Raw genomic sequence first — 20786 nt, forward strand, 5'->3', positions numbered from 1 at the left:
TTCACCATATCCAGATAGCAAAATAAACCTGCAGCTCCACACACAGTTGTTTTTTTTATCTCAAAACACACCAGTAAATTCCATTTGTATATCCGTATATGTTTACTCGTATCTACAAGTGTTTGTGACTTCTGTGTTATTTACCTCAGGGGAAAAGGGCCCGGGGCCCTGCCAGGAGCCTCCTGATTGTGCCAGTTTACTGGTGTGTGACGTTCATTTGAAGGGGGAATCTGTCAAATAGCACGATTGAATTAAAGTGCACTTTGGTCCAGAGTGCTCCCTCTTTGCCACTTTGCACCATAACATGTCTTGTCCTAAAATAATTAGAGTGGGGCCTTGGGTGGTGGAGTGGCCACATCCTCAATGGTCAAAAGGAGGAATGGTGTTGGCTTTGAATGGAAGCCTCCCATCTTAAAAAACACTCTATTTCTTTACACTTGAGGTTTGTTGTCTTTTGTGACTATTATCCCCATTCACCATTTGCTTTCATGCAGCTGTGCCCCTCTTAAAAAAAGTCTTTGTGCCACCACCATGAATACAGGGAATGTGTCCATGGCAGGTAGCCCTTATTGCAAGTTAATCTCCTGAAAGAGCCTCATACAAGTACTTTTAAATTCTCCCCGAGCCACCGAGGGCTCATCATCAATCGAGTACTTCTCCCCTTTGTGGGACTGATGAGTGTGGTGCGCGGCCGGTGACAATGGCTGCAAAGTGTGACAAAGTAATCACCTTCTGTAGAAAACACTAGTAATTACTTCTAAACTGTTTGGGCTTCGGAGACAACTGCCATTGTGCAATAAAATGAAAGGCTCCCTTTGGAGAGCAGTGCCGGGATCGTCTTTTTCAATCTGTTTGTCATCTGTTTGTTTACAGAGATATTTCTGTGCAGTTGCCCGCTGCAGCCATGTTTTTATCATATGTGTGTATGTGTGCATGTGTGTGTTTTGGCCTTGTGTGTGTCCTGATGCCTTCAGGCCCTTCTGTTCCTGTATTCTCGAGGAAAAGAGAGGTATGCGTCGACATTCATCGTGCAAACAAAAAGACACTTCGCACCCTACAAGCCATAATGTTAAGAGGAGCCATTTAATTGTTTAATTAAACAATTAAATGTTCCCTCCAGTTCAAAAGAGTTAGTTAATTATGCACATTCCTGCATTCAACCAGACCTCTATTCATGCCGTGTTAGGCTCTAAGAACGTCAGAAGAAAGACTATTTCCTGAGCTGCACCGATGAGATAATGTAGGTTCTGCTGATTCAACAGGGTTTATTTCTCTTATTATGGGTGGAAGCACAAATGGAGAATACAACAAGATAGAAAACGACGACAAAATTAGCAAAAAAATACGTGCTACACTCTTAGAATGTCCTTTTTAAACTACGTTGGTGCTGAGCAGATGCTTACTCTCTTGCCTGAATTATAATTATTAATATATATTATATGAAATATGATGTTTTGTAGAAATGTATTCAATAGAATAGAATATTTAAATTCACACTTAGGGGAAACTAGAGTGGCACTTGTTACCTTAATGCATTAATAGTGTAAACTGTCATAATAGAAAATATTCTACATCATTTCCAGGAACGATGCTACTTTTATTCCCATGAGAGCTACAGTTACATATTTACCTGTGTAGGTCTGGAGCTGACAGATTAGCAAAGCAGCTTAGATAAATTCCTGGTCTCACAATATTACTGACACTGAAAATCACTGCAGCACTTACAGATTAAGGTGCATGAAGTTCAGGGACTTTACGGAGAAGTTTCGATTTGCTGGAAACATCATATTCTACAAATAAATATAAATATAATACATACGAGATCAACGACACAAAATACAAGGGATTGCATTTCTTTATATAAATATGTTTATTTACATAAATATATTTTCATGCTTATACATATATATATACATGTTTGTATACGCACAGAGATGATACTGATCTTTCTTGGGGGATAAACTTCTTTAGTATAATTATCAGATGAAAATAGGCCTATATTCCAGCATTGAATCCTCTGCAGAGCTTTTTAATTTACTGCCGATAAAACAGGTGTTGAGGAAAATTGTTGAAATAAATTTTGACTGCGAAATGTCATGAAAACAAGAAAATGGTTCTAATGCCATCTGGCCTTAATTTCCTTGTCACCCTTAAAATATCAAATATCAAGCATTTGTTAATTTCATATATTGCATTATGTTCACACTTTCTTAGATTAGATAGATTTCCCTCTCTGTAATATTGTAAATTTTATGTTTTATACTTTTGAAGAATCAGTCACCAGTTGTATTGGATTTGGCTGCAACGCTGTATACCCCTGAAATTTCTAAACTTCACCCACCCCTCCATCAGCATAGTGGTAGATAATGAGTGAATTTTCATTTTTGGGTGAACAATCTCTGTAAGTGAACTAATCTGCGGGCAGCACAGCAACAATGGCTGATACTCCTGCATATACAGACAGCTAAGTCCCCTCTCACCTGCAATAACAGTTATCTGGATGCACAGCAGCAGTTTTACTGACTCAACATGCCGACAGCTGCATCGCTGGCAGACCTGAAGAAAGGAGCGTGACAGTTAGTGGTTGTGGTGATGAATGAGAATCCCCTCCTCTCTGTTTCCTTACTATGGTCCTCATGAAACCCCTCTGAGCTGCGTGTGTCTCGTTTTAGCCAGCAGAGGGCAGACAGCATCAAAACAAACCAAACAGTGGAGTTAAAAATCATACATGACAGATTCTGTTTGCTCATCAATCAATCAAACTTTAGTTGTACGGCGCAGCATATGTAAATGTAAGGTGGCAGGGTGGGCCACATTAATCAGACTTTGTAAAGATGCTTTTATGTGTCTTTAAAAACTTCCTATTTGAAATGTGTGCAGTTTTTGTTCTAGCTGCTGTCACATAAAAAAGACAAATTTTGTAATTGGTGTCTCTTAACAATATTTAATGTGTGTTTTAGATCTTTGCCTGCAAGTCTGTGAAGCTATAAATGCCACAGTGTTTTCAACGTAGACCTGCTCTGGATAGAAATTGTTATTCTGGATAACAGTGGTTGGGTTTCTGAGAACTTAGGGCATCGATCTGCAGCGTCTGTGCCACCACACTGTCTCTTTTAGACTTTTTGTGTCTTTTATTTATTCTGATCTTGAGTCAGAGAATGCAACAAGCGTTGCCTGCGATATGCTCCTGGAAAAACTTTGTGGCGACCATCTCTCTATGTTAACATCCTGTTCGCAGTCTCAAAGCGCCTTTTGAGTAAACCACTCAAACAGTGAATCATTGTGCCCAACTAAACACCTTTGGAGTTTTTATAACAACTGAAGGCTATCACAGGTTCTCTTTCCTGTTTGGAAGGGGAAGGTGTGGTGTTCAGCTGCAACATGCAACTTCACCACTCTCTAAATTCTACACACTGAACCTTTAAGACCCATATTGTTCTCTGCTGCAGGTGATTCTGAGCCATAGGAAATATGCAGAAACTGTGTCAGGTGGTTATATCAGCAAGTTTTGTAGTTCTTCAAGTGGCCAGAAACCGCCCGGTGCTATATTTCATAACATGCCAGAAACAACTGCCTATAAATGGTCTGTATTATTATAGCAGCTTTTCTAGTCCTGATGACCACTCAAAACACTTGTGCAGCACTTTTTATATCATACACTTCCAGCCCAGTCATTAGGGGCAATTTTGAGTTAAATATCTTGCCCAAGGACACTTCAGCACGTGGAGTGGAGGAGACCAGGGATCAGACCGCCGACCCTCTGTTTAGTGGATGGCCCACTCTATCCTCCTGAGCCACAAGCGCCCCATATTGTCGACTATTACATAATTTCATTTGGAGTGTGTGTGGAGCTGTTTCTGGCAGCTTGACGAAAGTACTTTTAACATTTGCTCAGTTTTTAGCTCTAGTTTGTTCGCCACCATCTCCCACTGAGAGAATCTGACACATTTACTTGCTAGATGCTTGCTGATGTGTTCACAGGCATTGGGTTCATTTCTGTTGCATTTGCTGCTGGGCTGTTAACTAGCAGACACCAGACTGACAAGTGTGGAAGTGCTAAATGTCCAGATTTTCCCAGGAGAAATGTTAATCAAGCTTTCTGCTCCGTAGTTGACAAAAATAAACAACAACAACTTTAGCTGGTCTAATCTTGTGTCAGTCCTCCAGTCTCTAATTGAAAAATCAAACAAAAAAAAAAAAAACTATAAAACAAGTGATCACTTTGATTTCAATGTTTCATTTCAAAATGAAGAGGAAGACGTGTGTGCTGGACAGACACTGTGAAGATGCCAGTTTGCCAGATGCCAGAAAAAATGTACAAAGCCACATCGATAAAGTACCAACAAATAAACTAAATGGAAAACAGAGAGAATCAGAGAGAGACCGAGCTTTTGTTTGTGAGCTTGCAGAATGAGCCCTTGCTGTGGACTGTGGGTTTGTTCTTGTCGACCCGTAGGTGTCGGTGAGTGACAGCGAACGGGGGACAAGCTGAATGACAGAGCTCCAGATGGAGAGCTGGACACCTGAGGCCATATTGAACTCTCATACTGCATTAGCAGTCTGATGATAATGATCCCATGAGGCGGCAGGCCCTGCTTTGAATCACAGTCCATTCAACATAAGAACAGGGGGAACGTCTCCCCGCCCCCTGTGCGGTCACCAGCATTTCATTTGCAATCTAAATCTAAAAAACACAGTGCTGGTGAGTCACATCAAAGGGCTTTTTGATAGCTGGGATCGAGCAAGGGCTTGAAATAAAATGGCTAATTACGAGTGTTGATGAGTGGGCCATGTAAGCTATACACACTAATTGGATTGTGCAATGCAGTGCTGCTTTTGTTTTCTGTGCATTAATGAAGTCTTTTCTCTGAAATGTTGAAGAACACTTTTGTGTTTCCTGGATTTAAAATGGTGGCCTATATAAACATATAATTTATACAAACACTCATATAGGAGATAATTCAACTCCATGGTTACATTTAGGGTTTGATTAAAAAAAACAACAGCTATCCTGAACCACCAGAAGCACAATGGGTTTCTGTTTATCTATTCAGGCTGTGTTTTCAGCATCAGCTTCATTGAATAATGAAGAATACAGAAGTTGTAATAATAGAATATTTACAGCTTTTGTCATTTGTAAAAGTAGGTATGTGAAAGATAAAGTTAATATCTTGGATAAAGCAAAGAAACTTACTTGCCCAATGCAAACTCAAAGTAAAACATCCCTTTGATCAAGGGCGGATAAAACTGATGATTATGAAAAGTCTTTCAACAAGCAAAAGAGAAATACGATTTCTAAAATTCTAAAATTTTATTTTAAACTTCAGGTTGCTTGTTCTACATGGATCTTAGAATTAACATTAGCATCCAGCCATAGTCCGATTTATTCAGTTTCATAACCATGAAGAGGTTTGGAAGGGTGCAGTAGGCTGGATACTCCAAAATGACCAATAGCCTACGTCCAGTTTGATCAGAATTAAAAACAAGTTTCTATTTGATGTAGAGATCTGAAATGTATCAAAGGCAGACTGTAGATTTGGCCAGATTTGGAGAAGAGCCAATGAGGTACAAAAGTTCTTTTAGCCTATGTCACCATTTTGGGTGAGAGATGATATTATTTTTTTGTATATGGTAAATAAAAGAGGACCAAGAATGGATCCTTGTGGTGCACCTATGCTAATGCTCGGGGGACTTGACTTGGAGACGGCTGGAGACGACGGTTTCTCCTGAGTTCTACCTGAGAGGAAGTCATTAAACCATTTAATGGACTTGATGCACTAATGGAATACTTAAGATAAATCTGCATAAGGTGCCGCACAATATGATGTTTTTTCACAGCTTCAATAATGTTGTTAAGGACACAATGTAGCTGTTGTTGTGCTGTGACACAATCTAAATACTGTAATTTGTTATTTGAGTCCTGGGAGGCTCGTTAACAGATGAAGTAATATGACAATTGAAACACGCAATCCTTGAATTTAGAGCATGTTACTGTTCAAACCCTTGGGTTGGGTATAGGAAAGGCTCAAGCAACTGAAATATGAAAACACTATGAATCCAAACCTTGTGCTTGAGACGATGAGGTTGATTTCTGATTCTTATTAAGCTCTGGCCACTCCACTATGTGAAGATGACTGATTGAATCACTTATCAAGGAGACCTGTGACCTTAACCAAGATCCCATTGGGCTAAATGGAAATCAGGCTATTTATTATGGGGAGGGGGGTAAAATAAAAAATAAAAAAAATAAATGAAAGAATCCAATTGAGGAGTAAATGCTTTTAAATTTCCACTAAAGAAAATGGTCAAATTGACCCAATGTAATACGTGGATAGTGTTTTGTACATTCGGTTCCAAGTGTGAGTGGGTTCGTGAGACGCACGTTCACAACAAAGCAGGAGAGGGGCTGGTGAAGCAGGAGGTGGAGGGGGAGACAGGAGACGTCGGTGCAGGTGTCCTTGGTTTTATTTCCCCGCTGACAGCTCGGAGACAGGAGCCGCAAGGAGCCTAAGAAGGAATGAAAGCTGATGAAATAATAAACGTCTGATCTGCCGGGAAAATCCGGGGGAAAGAGCAGCGGAGGGAGGAAGGATGCGCTCGTCTGGATGAGAGACCCCCGCTGGGTGAAGACGCGCAGCGGAGGCTACGTGTTAGCTGAGCCGTGAAGAAAAAAAAAAAAAAAAAAAAGCTCCGAGGATGAGGTGGAGGAAAATGATCACATCACCAGCGATCACCGTTTCACACGCATCCTGCTCGGATTAGAAATCTGCATCTGTCTGGACATCCCGAGCTCGGTGCTGATCGGCTGCCTCCACCTTCCAGGTTTCCTCCGGCAGATGTGCGCTGCATCAGGGACAAAGGCCTGCTCGGGATGCATCGCGATGAGCAGCATTGATCGTCTCCAGCATTACAGGCGACTCCTGGACGAGTCTGCTGCACCGTTTCCACACGTTATGGACGCCTGTGCCATGTCAGGTGAAATGCAGCCGATGTGAGAGGAGCAGTGTTAGTGCAAACACAACCTGAGCTGCTCTTCTGCTCCATCACGATGATGGGACTAACCTGACGCTGCTGGATGTCACTCCCTGGCACTGCTGCAAGTATGGGCACAAATATCACCGACGTTCCCTGGGAGCCTGCTGTCGCCCCTGATTCCGCCCAGTACCCGGTGTGGTCCACCACGGCCGGCTGCGTGGTGAAGATGGTGCTCATATCATTCATTGTGTGTGTGTCCTTGTTCGGGAACGTGGTGGTCCTGCTGGTGTTCCAGAGGAAGCCTCAGCTCCTTCACGTGGCCAACCGCTTCGTCCTCAACCTCCTGTTGGCCGACCTGCTCCAGACTATATTGGTCATGCCCTTCGCCATGGCGGCCACCGTGCCGGGTGTGTGGCCCCTGGATGTGCGACTGTGCCAGGCCCTGGTGGTGCTCATGCACCTTTTCGCATTCGCCGGGGTCAACACCATCATAGTGGTCTCTGTGGATCGCTACCTGGCCATCATCCACCCTCTGTCCTACCCCACCCGCATGACCCCTCACCTGGGCACCAACCTGATCATCTGCACCTGGGTGCTCAGCTTCCTGCAGAGCACTCCGCCTCTGTACGGCTGGGGGGCCATTGACTTTGACCGACACCACAACATGTGCTCAGTGGTGTGGTCCTCCAGCCTGACCTACTCTGCCGTGGTGTCCACCTTTTCTTTCTGGCTGCCCGTGCTCATCATGCTGGGATGTTACTGGATGGTGTTCAGGGCAGCTCGGAGGCAGAACGCTCTCGTGCACCCCATACAAAAGCAATCCTACACCCAGCCAGCGCCGCAGGACATCCAGGGCCCCGGCAGTCCACAGCGGCAGCCCCAAGCCCAGCCGGCAAGTTCACCTGAAGGCCCCTACTCAGCCAGAGGATGCCCTGTTCGGGTCAGGCACAGACGCTTCCACTACCACTGCAAGGCCGCTCGGGTAGTGTTTGTGATTATGGCCTCATACATCCTCAGCATGGGGCCTTACAGCATACTGAATACAATATCTATGAGCACCAGAGCGCCTGTACCACCCTGGCTGTCCTCTGTCGCGCTTGTGCTCTTTTTCTTACAGTGCTGCCTGCACCCTTACATTTACGGTTACATGCACCGCAGTGTGAGGAAGGAATTCCTGGCCCTGCTCTGCGGACCGTTCTGCAAGCAGGGCCGTCCCAGCCAGAGCTCGGCTGTGGAGAGCTGCTTCACCACCACAGAGGGACGCTCGGGCGCCCACCCTCACCTGCCCAGCCTGGCCGCTCGGGTCCTCCCTCTGAGGACTTGGGAAGAATGCACGACCTCCTCCACCCCCACTTTTGAGAGGAAGTCGAGGGACAGCCGCAAAGACACGGCTTCCACCAGCATCAGCTCAGAGAGGGAGCTCACGGTCCACAGCAAACAAAGCACATGAACGGCCTTGAGAATTTGGAGCAATGTCCTCATACAACAAATGTTCAGAAACACGTTTTATGTTTTGTCTCATTAGTTTAAATGTGTGCAGTTATTATACAACAGCTATACAGTAAAACCAGAAACAACATTTAATTTGTATTTTAAAGTCTTTAACCTACAAGTCACTAATTAATACCACTAGGGTTTTTGACCTGCTGTGATATAGAAAAAATATCACATTGGATTAAAGTGCTGTGTGATCTGATCACTTTGCTTTGATTAGGGTTAATAGACGTCACTGATAACGTATTGATCTGCAGTATCTACGCAGCTACTCTGTCTCCTTTAAACCTTTTGTGTGCGTGTTGTGTATTCGGAGTAAGAGGACGTACTGTGTACCTTGTGTTTGGGCGAGCGAGCGTCGCCTGCCACTAATGAACTCAGGATCTGTTTTTGGAGAAACTTCATCGTGCCCTTCTCTGTTCTTGAGCAAGTGGAACATGTGCGTGTTTACGTCCTTGTGTCTGTAACTCTTCTTAGTCTCAAAGCGCCTTTTGAGGAAATGAGTAGATCAGTGATGCATTGTGCCTGTTCAAACACACAAGGGTTGGTGGATTACTCTCCTTGATGGGATGGACAAACAAACCAGTTTGACTTAACCTCTGTGTTTCCTTTAATTCTAGTACAAATGAGGTGGGAATTTTTAATATTGGTCCGGAATTTTCTGCCTTTGTGATGTCGGCCTTTCTTTGAGGAAGTACAGTGTTATTGTTGAATCAGTGCAGTGCATAGAGAACAGGGTATAGACTCCAGTGGACTCAGTGGACCAGTTATTTAACGTAGGCCGCATTGTATATATATATATATATATATATATATATATATATATATATATATATAAACCAGTGGCGTATATATAAGAGTTTTCTTATGTTCCTCTGAACACATGTATATTTGTAAAGATCCCTCCTGATGGAACCTGCCCTCTCACAGCCAGAGAGGATGAATACCTGCCATGACTCATCTCATAGAAAGAGCGAATCACTGAGCTGATTGTAGATGATGTGTCGCCAAAGGATTTCACAGTTGCATGACCACATTATGTGCATTATGTGAAAAGCGTGTCCGGTTCTGTGGTCAAGTTTTTATAACTTTTAAATGAATGTTTTATTATTATGATCATGATTGATATATCGTATTTGACTGGACGGCCATAGATTTGAGCCTGGAGTCATTCAACAGTATTATAGCTGACAATCAAGCTTGTACAGTAGGTCTGACACGTTTCTCTGTGCGAGACAAACAGTTTATCATCAAATAAAGAGAGTAGTGATGTTTTTAAAGTGCTTTAAAACAACATATTTTTGTGATTTCTATCGTGTCTTTGCATTATTTCTGGTTTCATCGATCAAGATCACAAGTTGTCTGTTGTTTAATAAAAGTGAATTATATGTATTATGTGTCTAAGTGTTGTATTCAACTCAATATACCAAGTAGTCCTAGGTGTGCATGTGACTTAAACTATCAGCAGGATCTGTGGAGTGAGGTCTGGTCGAGTCACCAGGCAAAGCATCATTCTGTAAAAACTCAAGACTTCAGAGAAATTCTCTAAATCAAAGTGAGACTAGAAAAATGCATCTACATCAAATAAAGTGACAATGACATACGCGGCAATTTTAAAATGCTCGCCACAAAGGGCACTATACGTTTGTATACGTTGTGTATTTGTACTAAACTTTATTTTCATTAGAGTTGTCTATATTGTTATTTTGTTGCTCTGTTACATGCAACATCTATTGCACATCTGTCTGTCCAGAGGGAGGGGTCCCTCACTTGCAGCTCGCTTACGGCGTTTTTCTTCCCAGTTTAAAGGTGTTTGGTCGTTTTTCCTCGCTCTGGTTGAGTTTAAAGGGCAGAGGAGCCTTGTTAAAAAACCCTATGAGGCAAATTGTGACATGTGAATTTGGGCTATAAAAAACATAATTAGATTTGCGATGAAGTTCATCGGTTTTAAAAGTCAGCACAATAAAAACGTAACTACTTCATGAACATTTAAATGGAAATATAAAGCTTCAAAGCTACTCGTCTTTAGGTCACATGGGGTAACATATCCTATTACCTCATAAATATAGAGTAAGGGAAGTGGTTAAGAGTGTATAAAATGATCATATATGTAACTAGTGGCTCAAAAAAGAACATGGCCTTCACTTTGAATTAACTGCATTTATTTGTAAAAATGTTACCACCTTGGGTGATGACTCCACACTGCTCAAAGCAAAAAGGCAGCAGAGTTTTACGTATAGTTACAGTTCAGCAAACTGCTTATTAATATCTAAAAGGGTGCATCTGTACTGAATCAGTAAATTAACGGACTGCATGAGGATTTCACTGCATGAGGATTTCACTGCACATTAAGAATTTCTCCTGAGATTCTTAATGTGCAACATACTGTAACTGCAGTATATTCTTCAATGATACACGTGTGCTTCTTAGACGTGTGTGACCTTTGCTACTATGCAAACTTGAGTATAGCCATCAAATACAAGAGACTAGACATGTGTCGTAGCAATGTCAGTATTTTATATGATTTCTTAACTACAATACAAGCTGATAGTTTAAGGATTTAAAGCCCACCCTTTACCTGAAACAAGAAATTAAAGTTCCTTAATGGTGACAATCTTTAAGTAGCATCTTTTCACACACTCGCTCTGTACAGTATATGTACACAGTTTTTTTCATTTTTACAATATAAGTAATGAATGAAAAAAAGGTTTAGACACAACACAATAAAAAAAATCAAAAATCAAAAATACAGGGCGAACATTTCATCTTCTCTTGTTAAACCCACCAAAACAAACTGCTCACTATGAGAAACGAGATCATTGGAACCCACACTGATTTTCAAGGCGCCACTCAAAATATTACTGGTCAACAGTGAAGACAAAATTACATATATACTTTAAAAAAAAGAAAGAAAAGAATAGCAATGTAGGTTTAAAGCACAAAAGAGGACGGGCTCTGCTCTTCAGGTCTCTCTATTATAAGTGATGGTTTCATTCAGGTCCATTGAGACCTCTTTATCACACAGGCAGCACCGAGGAGGCGAGTGCTGCGACAGCAAGGAGTCAGTCTTTCCCTCAGTCCTCTAGTCCACCTTGACCACACTGTAGATCTTATTTACAAACCAGAAGCAGGCAAAGAAGCCAATTGTACCTGAGAAGAAAGGAGAGAGGTTACAGGAATGATCTGATAAATGTGATTACAAAATATAAAAATAACAAAAAGCACAAAAATCTGAGCCCTGAGCTCCACCAACGTTGAGAAGCCAGATTGGTCAAAATCCTGGATCAATTCATCTGGGTATTAAAGTCCAATCTGACTGCTCGATAGGGGCCACGCAGCCCAATCCGAATGAAGTTGTGATTAAAGTTGGAATGAGGTATAAGAAACAAACTTAATAAAAAAAATTTAAAAATAACTTAAAATGGGAAGTGAGGGAGGATTATTTAGATCAAAACTGGAAGCAAGGATGGGAAGTGATAGTCTTTTCCTTGAATCCTTGGATTACTTCTTGGTGATAATCTTTTGACATCTCGTTCCCTTGCTACTTACAGCTCTGACTTAAGATAGTGTCAAACTTTGTAGCAGCGACACGTGGGGACTACGGGCTAACTGTTATCTGGCCTAATGACGGTATAACACCATAAAGTATGTCGTCGTCTGACATCATGGTGAGCCTTATATTTCTGGGTGACATAAAGACCAGGCGTGTGTTTGCCAGTTATCTAGTCCTGTATATTATCCTCTTTCCACACATCCCTCATCTCGTCTGAGTGGGAGTGCATGAGAGTCGGACGGGGTCGGACCAGAGAGTGCCGTTACCATGTCAACATGCGTCAATCTCTGGATCTTTTAACATGGAGACGAGCACGGTAACAACGTTCTGCTCATCGTAGCTCCATGATAATAATGCATGTGGAACATAGATCTGCACAAGCTCAGTCACTTAGCTTGATTTTAGGTGCAAGCAGAGAAAATGTGTCTAAAGAGCGATGATCAGGAATCCTGAGTGTTTATAGGCTTATTATTATCCATGGCAACAAATGATTGTGGTGTCTGTATCGTTTGATGTTCAGAAAAAAAAAAACGCAGAACCAGGCTCTGGCTTGTCAAACAGCAGTCGACAGAAGAATTGACCCAAATAAGTCTGCAAAAAACTAGATCTGACCATCAGGGACTTTTATCATTCTAGTCTCATTTCCTAAAGTCCCAGAGATTTTCATTCAACTACAAAAGGACTTAAGAATGAGAGTTCAAATGGGACCTTTGCAAATAAATGCTCTTGGCTTCATCTGACATGGGGCTTTTATGCTGCCAGTATAGAAATGAGAAGGCAAAGGCTTCTATTTGTCTAAATGACAAGCAAACAAATGTTGCAAATAGTGTGGAATTCTTCCTGCTCATTTGTCTCACAGGAACAGGGTGGAGATCCTGAATCTCCATAGTGTACATTAGGTGCACTCTACAAACACAGCTAACAATATAAACTACACACACCTGTCCACCTCTGACATGTGCTGCGTTCAGACATGCACTGAAGTCTGGATAATTTTCAAAAATATTCTAGAGCTGCTGAATGGGAGAACGTAAAATTCTGTTTCTCAGAACATTTTCTGGAACTTTTCCTGCCAGCCCCCTAGTAACATGTCCAAATTCACGATCCAGTGAGCATGTCAATAAGGTTTTTAAACACACAACAGACTCGAAACTGGAAGAATACTAATGTCTTGGGTTGAACAAAAAGGTGCCATACACGTATAAGAAGATGACAAAGATTCGTATGGCAATAAGGGCCGATGCCTCAAATCTAATACAAATTGCAGGGACAGCAAGAGACTCAGTGTGAATGTATACACCATGTCCTGCCTCCTGCATGGTTTGCCAAGGTGTCTCACCTCACCGTTACGGATATTTTGGCTACTGTTGTGAACGTGTCATATCCCAACAATCTTCCTGCTGCATTTTCCATATTTAGAAAGGCAAACTCTGCTAAATGTCCGGACGCAATCTCCGAACATTCTCTGGCGTTCATGTGAGAAAATGTCTATGCAGTACGACACAGAGCTTCTTCACAGGTCAGAGAAAATAACACTAAAATTAAATACATTTTTCAACAAAGGGATATAGTGTATGCGGATGGTTATTTGTCATTTTTATATAAAACTGAGCTCACAAGTAAAAGCAACAGATCACAACATGATATCCAGGTATCATTGCATTGTGTCAACACAAGCAGAGCTGACAAGTCACTGAACCCAAGGCCTCACCTGTGAAGAGGAAGAAGATGAGGACCATAATCATAGTGTATCCAAAGTAAAGGAAGGTGCTGGCCGCCCCTACGATTTGTAGCTTTGAGAAGAAGTAATGCACAGCGTAGATGAACAGATAGACTGCTGTGAAGCCGCTGGTCAGGAAGGAGCGCCACCACCAGTGGTAGTCCTGGAAACACATGACAAAATATGACATGTTAGGATTTAGCATATGAGGATGTTTCAATTTAAATCTGGACCAGATGAGTTTTCAGTTTCAATACTGTGTCCCTGTGTAAACAGACATATATTTTGCAAATAACAGGAGGAACATGAACAAAGAACCAACATCATAGTATTTTAAATCCCTGTATTTTCTCCCTGTAAAATGTTTGATGACTCATCCTGCACTCAGGGGCTGTTACTAATTTTGAGTCTTGAGAAAATGCACTGCAGGCTTCAGATCTAGGCTAAAAAAATATATGGCCTCACTCCAAATCAAAAGGATTTGATCATGGTCGTCGTCTTCAGTTAAATACTCAGGCTTAGGCGGTGGCGAGAAGTCCTCAGCAACAAAAGGCATGTTTTTGTCACGACTCTCCCTGTTAAGCTGTGAGCTACTGTTAAGTCTTGTGTGGGGGCGTAAAGCACGTTCAGCACTACGGCTGTAGCCCCATAGCTTCATCTTTTACTGCAACCAGCTAAATATACTGAAACAAATGGTGCTCTGACATCTGTTTCACTAGAATTGTAACAATGAGTTAATAGATCAGATTAATATAATTCCATTTTCTAAAAATGTTTGATAAAGAAAACAACATTCTCTGTATATTTACGTACCTCGGCACATAGATGGAAGTAGCAGAGAAGAATTGTGGCCTCGGAGCAGGTGATGAGCAGAATAATGAAAACCAGGAACAGGAACCCAAACATGTAGTACATCTGATGAGACCTAAAACACAAACAACCACTTTAAGCCACTAGATGGCAACACAAAGGGGCAGAAGACATGCTGTTACATGTCATTCAACACAAGAATTCCTGACAATCCTGAAAAACAGGATTCCTGTCTTCTTACCAAATGCTGTTGAGGATAAAGAAGAGCTGGATGAAGATGCAGCCAAAGGGCAGGATCCCGCCCATTACTATACCAGGAATGGGTTTGGTAAAGAAAGACTGCTCAGGAATTTGACGGGGAATCTGGTTTGTTCGCACTGGTTGCTCAATTGCCTGCACAGGTGCGAAAAGAGAGATTGAATAATTATGATTCAAGCATGTGTACACGTTTCATCTACAAACAGTCAGTCCAAGTAGGACAGATTAATAAACCAGGAGGCCAAACTCACAGATTTCTTGAATCCAAAGTAGGCACCAACAAAGGTGAGGGGCACAGAGATTCCAAACCACAGGGCCAAAATAGCCACCAGAGTGCCAAAGGGGATTGCTGCTGAGGAACCCTCCACCCAAAGGATCAGGTTCATCAGGAAGAAGTCTGCAAACACAATACTAGCAGGAGAGAGGACGAAAGGACAATGACAAAAAGAAAGTTAATACATGCGAGAGGGATATTTGCAGAGTCCAAGGCATGAGAGGGCTTATGTAGTGCAGTGTGTCTCATTCCAGCACTCGAGGACAGAAATGATGCGGAAAACATGGGACAAAAGAACAAAAGCTGAGCAAAGGAAGCAAGTGAGCATACCCTGGGCACAAGAGTGCTGTCAGCAAGACGTTTGTCTTCCACTTTTCACCTCCAAAAGCTGAGAATAAAACAGATGGATGTGAGCGTCATGATAAGACATTGTCTGTGTTACCTGATAAGACTGAAACTAACGAATCTGTAACTGGTTTCGCTGGATTCTTACTTTTGTAAAGGCGCGCAGACACATAGCCGGCAGGGGTTCCCAGCAGAACCCAGAGGACAACAGAGCACGTCATGAGAGCCCCTCTGTTGGCTGGTGACAGGAAACCCAGACAGGCCAGGACTAAAGTGGACAAACAAGTGACAGTTCTACTTTACAAACATTAAGCTGACCCGGAAAAAAGTAAATACCTTTTCAAGTCCTTTAAATACCTTTACATGGTTGATAATGTACGTCGGTATATTTTTAAAAAGGAACACAAAGATGGACTCTCAACCACATTCAGAGGTGGGAAATATTTTTACTTGTAATATAATACTGCCTCTGTAGCAATGATGGCAAAGTTACACTTTACTAGTTTAGCTAAGCTGAGCACTAATTTGCATAATCTTGTTCGTTTGATAAGTCAATATTAATTATGTTTCCATAGGAATTTTGTGTATATACTCAATATACACAACACACTGACATACATACATTTAAAAATCTGTATTTTTGGTTAAGGATAGCTCAGCAGCCTCTTAGTGTATTGACCGCGACAACTTCCGAACTGCTGTATATTGTTTGCTGCTCTGCCCATTATATAGTTTATGTGGTGAAACTAATTACAGCAGTTCATAATAGCGACTGTAAAACAGAACTTACAGAGTGTGATGAAGGTCATGATGAAGATCTGGGTGCCCTGCCCAAGGAACACAGACAGCAACATGCCTTTCCTGGGGGGACGGAACACATCCCCGTGCACCTGCTTCCACCCAGACTCCTCCTGTGCATCCTCCTGAGAAGGGAGCCAGTCAGCCAGAGAGGCACAGTCACAATCAAGGTCAAAGGGCTAAATACTTTACGCTTGCAAATGATAAAAGTAAAAGGTTAACCAACCACCAAGCTGTGAATACTATCTCACAAGCTTACACCTGTGAGCAAAGTAAAACGAGGTGAAGACTGAGAAAAGTTCACCAAAAGCTGGAAAATCTGGTGTGAAAACTCCTCGTTCTCGTCTCTTGAGTATCAGACCTTTTTTTCCCAATCAAACTTTCGTGTTTCCACACCACATTTTGAATTTTGTTTTAATGTGCCGATTTACTGCAATCACACACCCAAACACCCGATTCCGTAAACACAAAAAAAAGAGTTTTGTTTGAAACAGTTTTTCCATAAGCTTACATAGGGTAGAGGGTTTTTTTCCTTGGTCGTTGGAAGCTTTATCAAGTCTGCCTGTGAAATGTGACAAAATATATACAATTCTAGGTGTGTGCGCGAGGTGGTATTAAATACTGCAGAAGTTAACCAATAGCCATTTAACTCTGATAGCAATTACCAGTAAACACTGAGTTACTGCCATGTCAAAAAACTAAGCACTTAAAATGTGAGAGTTTTATCTAAAATATATTAAAATTAATTTCCCACAGTGGGACAAAAAGGTTACAAGCAGGGCTACAATTCAAAGTACCAGTAGAGTTGTTTGTTTAGGACTTCTGGGTTTATAATGACAAAATCTTTAGATCAACTTATTTGCATGGTGACAAAATGGTGTCCTACAATCCGTTTTGGTTTCTTGTCAAACAAATGAATCTTCGAGTAGTCTACACTTGTCTGTTAATACTTCATCTACACATCCAGATCAGCTCCAACTGAGAGAGACCTTTACCTGGTCCACCTGGTTGTATCTGGCAATGTCCTTGTGCAGGGTTCTCAGCATGATCATGGCCACCATGCCGGACAGGAAGAGGACAATGACGAGGGAATTCATGATGCTGGAGAAGACACACAGGACATATCATAGTATCATAACATCAGCTGACAAGAGGGTTTCTCTGGTGTTACTGTGTGAAAAAAGTCATCATACCTAAACCACTGGATGTTGGTATGAGGCATGGAGACCAGGATGTAGTCCCACCGTGAAGCCCACTTGATTAAATTGTTTTCCTGTTAAATGAAATAAATGTATTGATAAAAGCACTGATTTGTTGTCACATTCTCTCTATTTGGTAGAAATAGTTTTGTATTAGTTACATATAATTAGTTTCATTATAAAAGTATTATATGGTTTAGAGGCTGACCTCAAATGAGACAGAGTAGGTGTAAACTACAGAGATATCCTCAGTTAACTCCACAGGAACCTCCATCGGGGTGGTTCCATCACAGCTTGGGGTTCCCTCATCTGTTTGTTTGATACTGTTGCAGACAAAACACACACAATCGTTCAGGTCACATTATTAATGAGGCTGGTATAAATGGTGGGTTGTCATTCACCTGCTGCATGTTGCGGAAGATTAGACATAAAGCAAATCAATTGTATCTAGTGCCAACCAACATTTACCTCTTTGGCTCCAGAGTGGCAGTGACCAGCCGAGCGCCTCTCCATCCCTCGGTTTCTCCACTGTGGTACGTGATCTTTATGTCCACATGGTTGAAGACATAAAATGTGTTCTTCTTGTGGAAATCAGACTGAAAACAAAAGGGTTGGGGGTTGTCAGGGAAAGATTTGTAAAACAAACATATGCGAGTTGTTGTTTCTTTTCTGTATTGAAATTGTTCAATTAGAGCAATTTTTATAAAAAGACTTCCAACCTCACCTTTACACTGCTTGTGTGAGTTGTGCTACTGTGTAAATGCATGGCCTGATCCAATCAATACTGATGTCATATTTATAGTCAAATGAATGACTTTGCAAAAAGTTAAAATACTGGGTGAGACGTTTAATGTAAATTTAAGACAACTCTTGTTCTAGAAAAACTAACACAAGACTCCTTCATTGTCTATGAATACTCACAAAAATAGGCAACATTATATGTATGATTATTTAAACTAGATAGAGAGAAGGGAAATTACTCCATCATCCTTGGACACCCATGACAAATATGAAGATCTCATGAAACTCAGTATATCAGAATGAGTACCACTTCATATGCAAGTGACCAATACAGGGAAAACTTAACATACAAAGTGGAGCACAAACACGAAAATCAAAGACAAAAAGACAAAATCAGGACTCACATTAATGACACAAGCATCTTTGGGTTTGCCGTCTTCCGTAACAAGGCAGCCAATGGGGAAACCTGGGTTGCAGTACTTCTGACCGTCTTCCACATCATAGCACCAAGTCACCGGCATGTTGTCGATGATCCTGAAGGAATAATTGGTTAATCTCAGCAAGCCTCTTTTTTTTGCCGACAGCTTTTCTTTACTGCGGCCATCCATATCACGGACAAAACTTCCATACCATGAGTGCTGTAATCCCAAGAATATCATTGTACTACAGTGCTGTGCATAATTTACTAACCAGTGGTGTTGGTAGTTCAGCTGCATTCCCATCTTGAGAAACTCCAGTTTGGCTGCATCCTCCTGGGAGGCTTTGGTGTATTTCTTTGTGCACACTGCCTTGCATTTAACATCTTCATTGAAGTTGAACTGTAAAAGGAAGATCAGAGTCTTATTGCATCGAGAGAGAACATATAAAAAAAATAGGCTTGGGATTAGGGATGGGACAAAATATTGATATATAGTCGTCCTGACTCCGAAGATATGATGATCTATATGCTGGCGCCAAATATCAAGATTTTAATTGTTAATGTATATTTTTCTATATTTCTGTAAATTGATTTTGAAAAGTTCTGCTACAAAACTGTTCCGCTTTCTGGACATTTGCATGTTCATTTCACATTTGAATGATGTCACATTAGAATATTGACAGTTGACAGTGTGTTTGTTACAGAGTGAGAAGGCTCTGAGATACGGCTTTTCACTTATTACTTTACAGTTTCAGTGTCAAACTCGACACCAAACTGCAGTGAATAAATCCACAAATCCAGCACTTGACAACTTTAGGGAGATTCTTCTTCAGTTAGACAGATCTCATGATGTATGATGTATTATTGTGGGCCATGTATCGTGTCTCATAATGTATCATGTTACCCAACGATTCCCACCTCTACTTATATTTTTTAAATAAATAAAAATGGTTCAGCAGAGCTGTTGCCTTGTGATCAGATCTCTCAGGGCAAATGTTGAAACCAGCTCTGACCAGACCCTTAGATTGTGTGGCAACACACCTTGTAGGGCGAAGACTCGATTCGTTCTCCAAACAGCACCTGTCCAAGGTTCTCCGAAGGCCTCTTTTCCTTGGCATCTTTGCAAAAGTCGAACCTTTAAGTAAATTCACAGATTGTTGCAGAGAATGAGAAGATGACAACGAGATGGGAAATATGTTCGTGTGACCAGTCCATGACACCAATAGAATCCAGATACTACTTACACATCATACTCATAAGGCAGGACCGACTCCACTGAGTCCAGGCGATTGACGAACAGCTGAATCAATGTCTGCAAAGAAGCAAAGAGTTTGTCTCACACGTTCAGCAGCTGTGTGGGATGAACCCTGGGCTACGAGTTAACAGGCTAAAAGCTAACCCTGTTTGAAATCTGCACTAGTGTGGTGACAGGTTAATACTAGAAAGGTGAACCCCCCCCCCACACACACACACAAGAAAGCTCATTTACTGCCTTAGCAATGACAGACAGTCCTAACCGACGCTGCGATGCATGGGAACACTCATGCTAGTGTTCCCGGTAATAGCCGGGGCCTACGGGGAGCACTGGTTTGCTAGCAAGATCCAGGAAGTGCATTCCATACGAAGACGCACAATCAACCCTTAGCACTAAAAAAAAAAAAAACCTCCACCACGTCAGATAACGACTATTATTGCATCTATGAAGGGACCTTACCTGGCAATCTTCGCCACCGTTGCCCTTTTCGCAGAAACTCACTGGGGCCAAACCCGGAAGATAGAACGCCGAGCACGAAGAGAAATGGGAGACCAGCAAATAAACCAGCGCAAAACCGCCGTGTATCCGCCTCTTCATGTTTGCCGGCGGGTCTTCGACGCTCTGGTTGCGGTGGTGGGAGCAGAGAGGCTTCCTTCTTCTCGGGGGCGGCGGGCTGCTGCTCGCTTTTCTGGGCTAACAGGCTGTTTGTGCTCGGGACGCAGAGGCTGCGCTGACCTGACAACGTTGATGACGTTCGCCTCCTACCCGGCCACGGCATCAGCACCGGAACTGAAACCTCTCACCCTTCAAAATAAACGCGCGCACTAAAATAATGACTTTAGTGTTCTGTATTCCTCACACGCCTACCCGGTGCTATGAAGGCACAAACTCGTTTGTTGTACATTTTGTTCGTAATATAGATATAAACACTATTCTTAATCATTAA

General features: G+C 42.0%; 2 protein-coding genes across 3 annotated transcripts; one reads left to right on the forward strand and one right to left on the reverse strand.

Moving 5' to 3' along the window:
• Window positions 1-6388: 6388 nt before the first annotated feature.
• Window positions 6389-8474, forward strand: gpr101 (G protein-coupled receptor 101). Its single transcript, XM_034598852.1, has one exon. The coding sequence runs from the start codon at window positions 7076-7078 to the stop codon at window positions 8423-8425; it is 1350 nt and encodes a 449-aa protein (XP_034454743.1). The 5' UTR covers window positions 6389-7075; the 3' UTR covers window positions 8426-8474.
• Window positions 8475-10614: 2140 nt separating this feature from the next.
• Window positions 10615-20620, reverse strand: LOC117769736 (transmembrane 9 superfamily member 2). Of its 2 annotated transcripts, XM_034598849.1 has the most exons (18): window positions 20300-20620; window positions 19830-19897; window positions 19627-19720; window positions 18858-18985; window positions 18572-18701; window positions 17895-18022; window positions 17635-17749; window positions 17421-17500; window positions 17223-17328; window positions 16739-16789; window positions 16220-16352; window positions 15578-15697; window positions 15415-15472; window positions 15062-15221; window positions 14794-14945; window positions 14556-14667; window positions 13734-13905; window positions 10615-11619 (listed from the first exon to the last, which is right to left on the reverse strand). In XM_034598849.1, the coding sequence occupies exons 1-18, from the start codon at window positions 20435-20437 to the stop codon at window positions 11552-11554; spliced, it is 2013 nt and encodes a 670-aa protein (XP_034454740.1). In that variant the 5' UTR covers window positions 20438-20620; the 3' UTR covers window positions 10615-11551. The 2 variants fall into 2 exon arrangements, with proteins under 2 accessions (XP_034454740.1, XP_034454741.1); XM_034598850.1 differs by lacking the exon at window positions 16739-16789 and having other exon boundaries at window positions 20300-20601.
• Window positions 20621-20786: the final 166 nt, after the last annotated feature.

Source organism: Hippoglossus hippoglossus, chromosome 10 (genome assembly GCF_009819705.1).
Source record: "Hippoglossus hippoglossus isolate fHipHip1 chromosome 10, fHipHip1.pri, whole genome shotgun sequence".
NCBI lineage: Eukaryota > Metazoa > Chordata > Actinopteri > Pleuronectiformes > Pleuronectidae > Hippoglossus > Hippoglossus hippoglossus.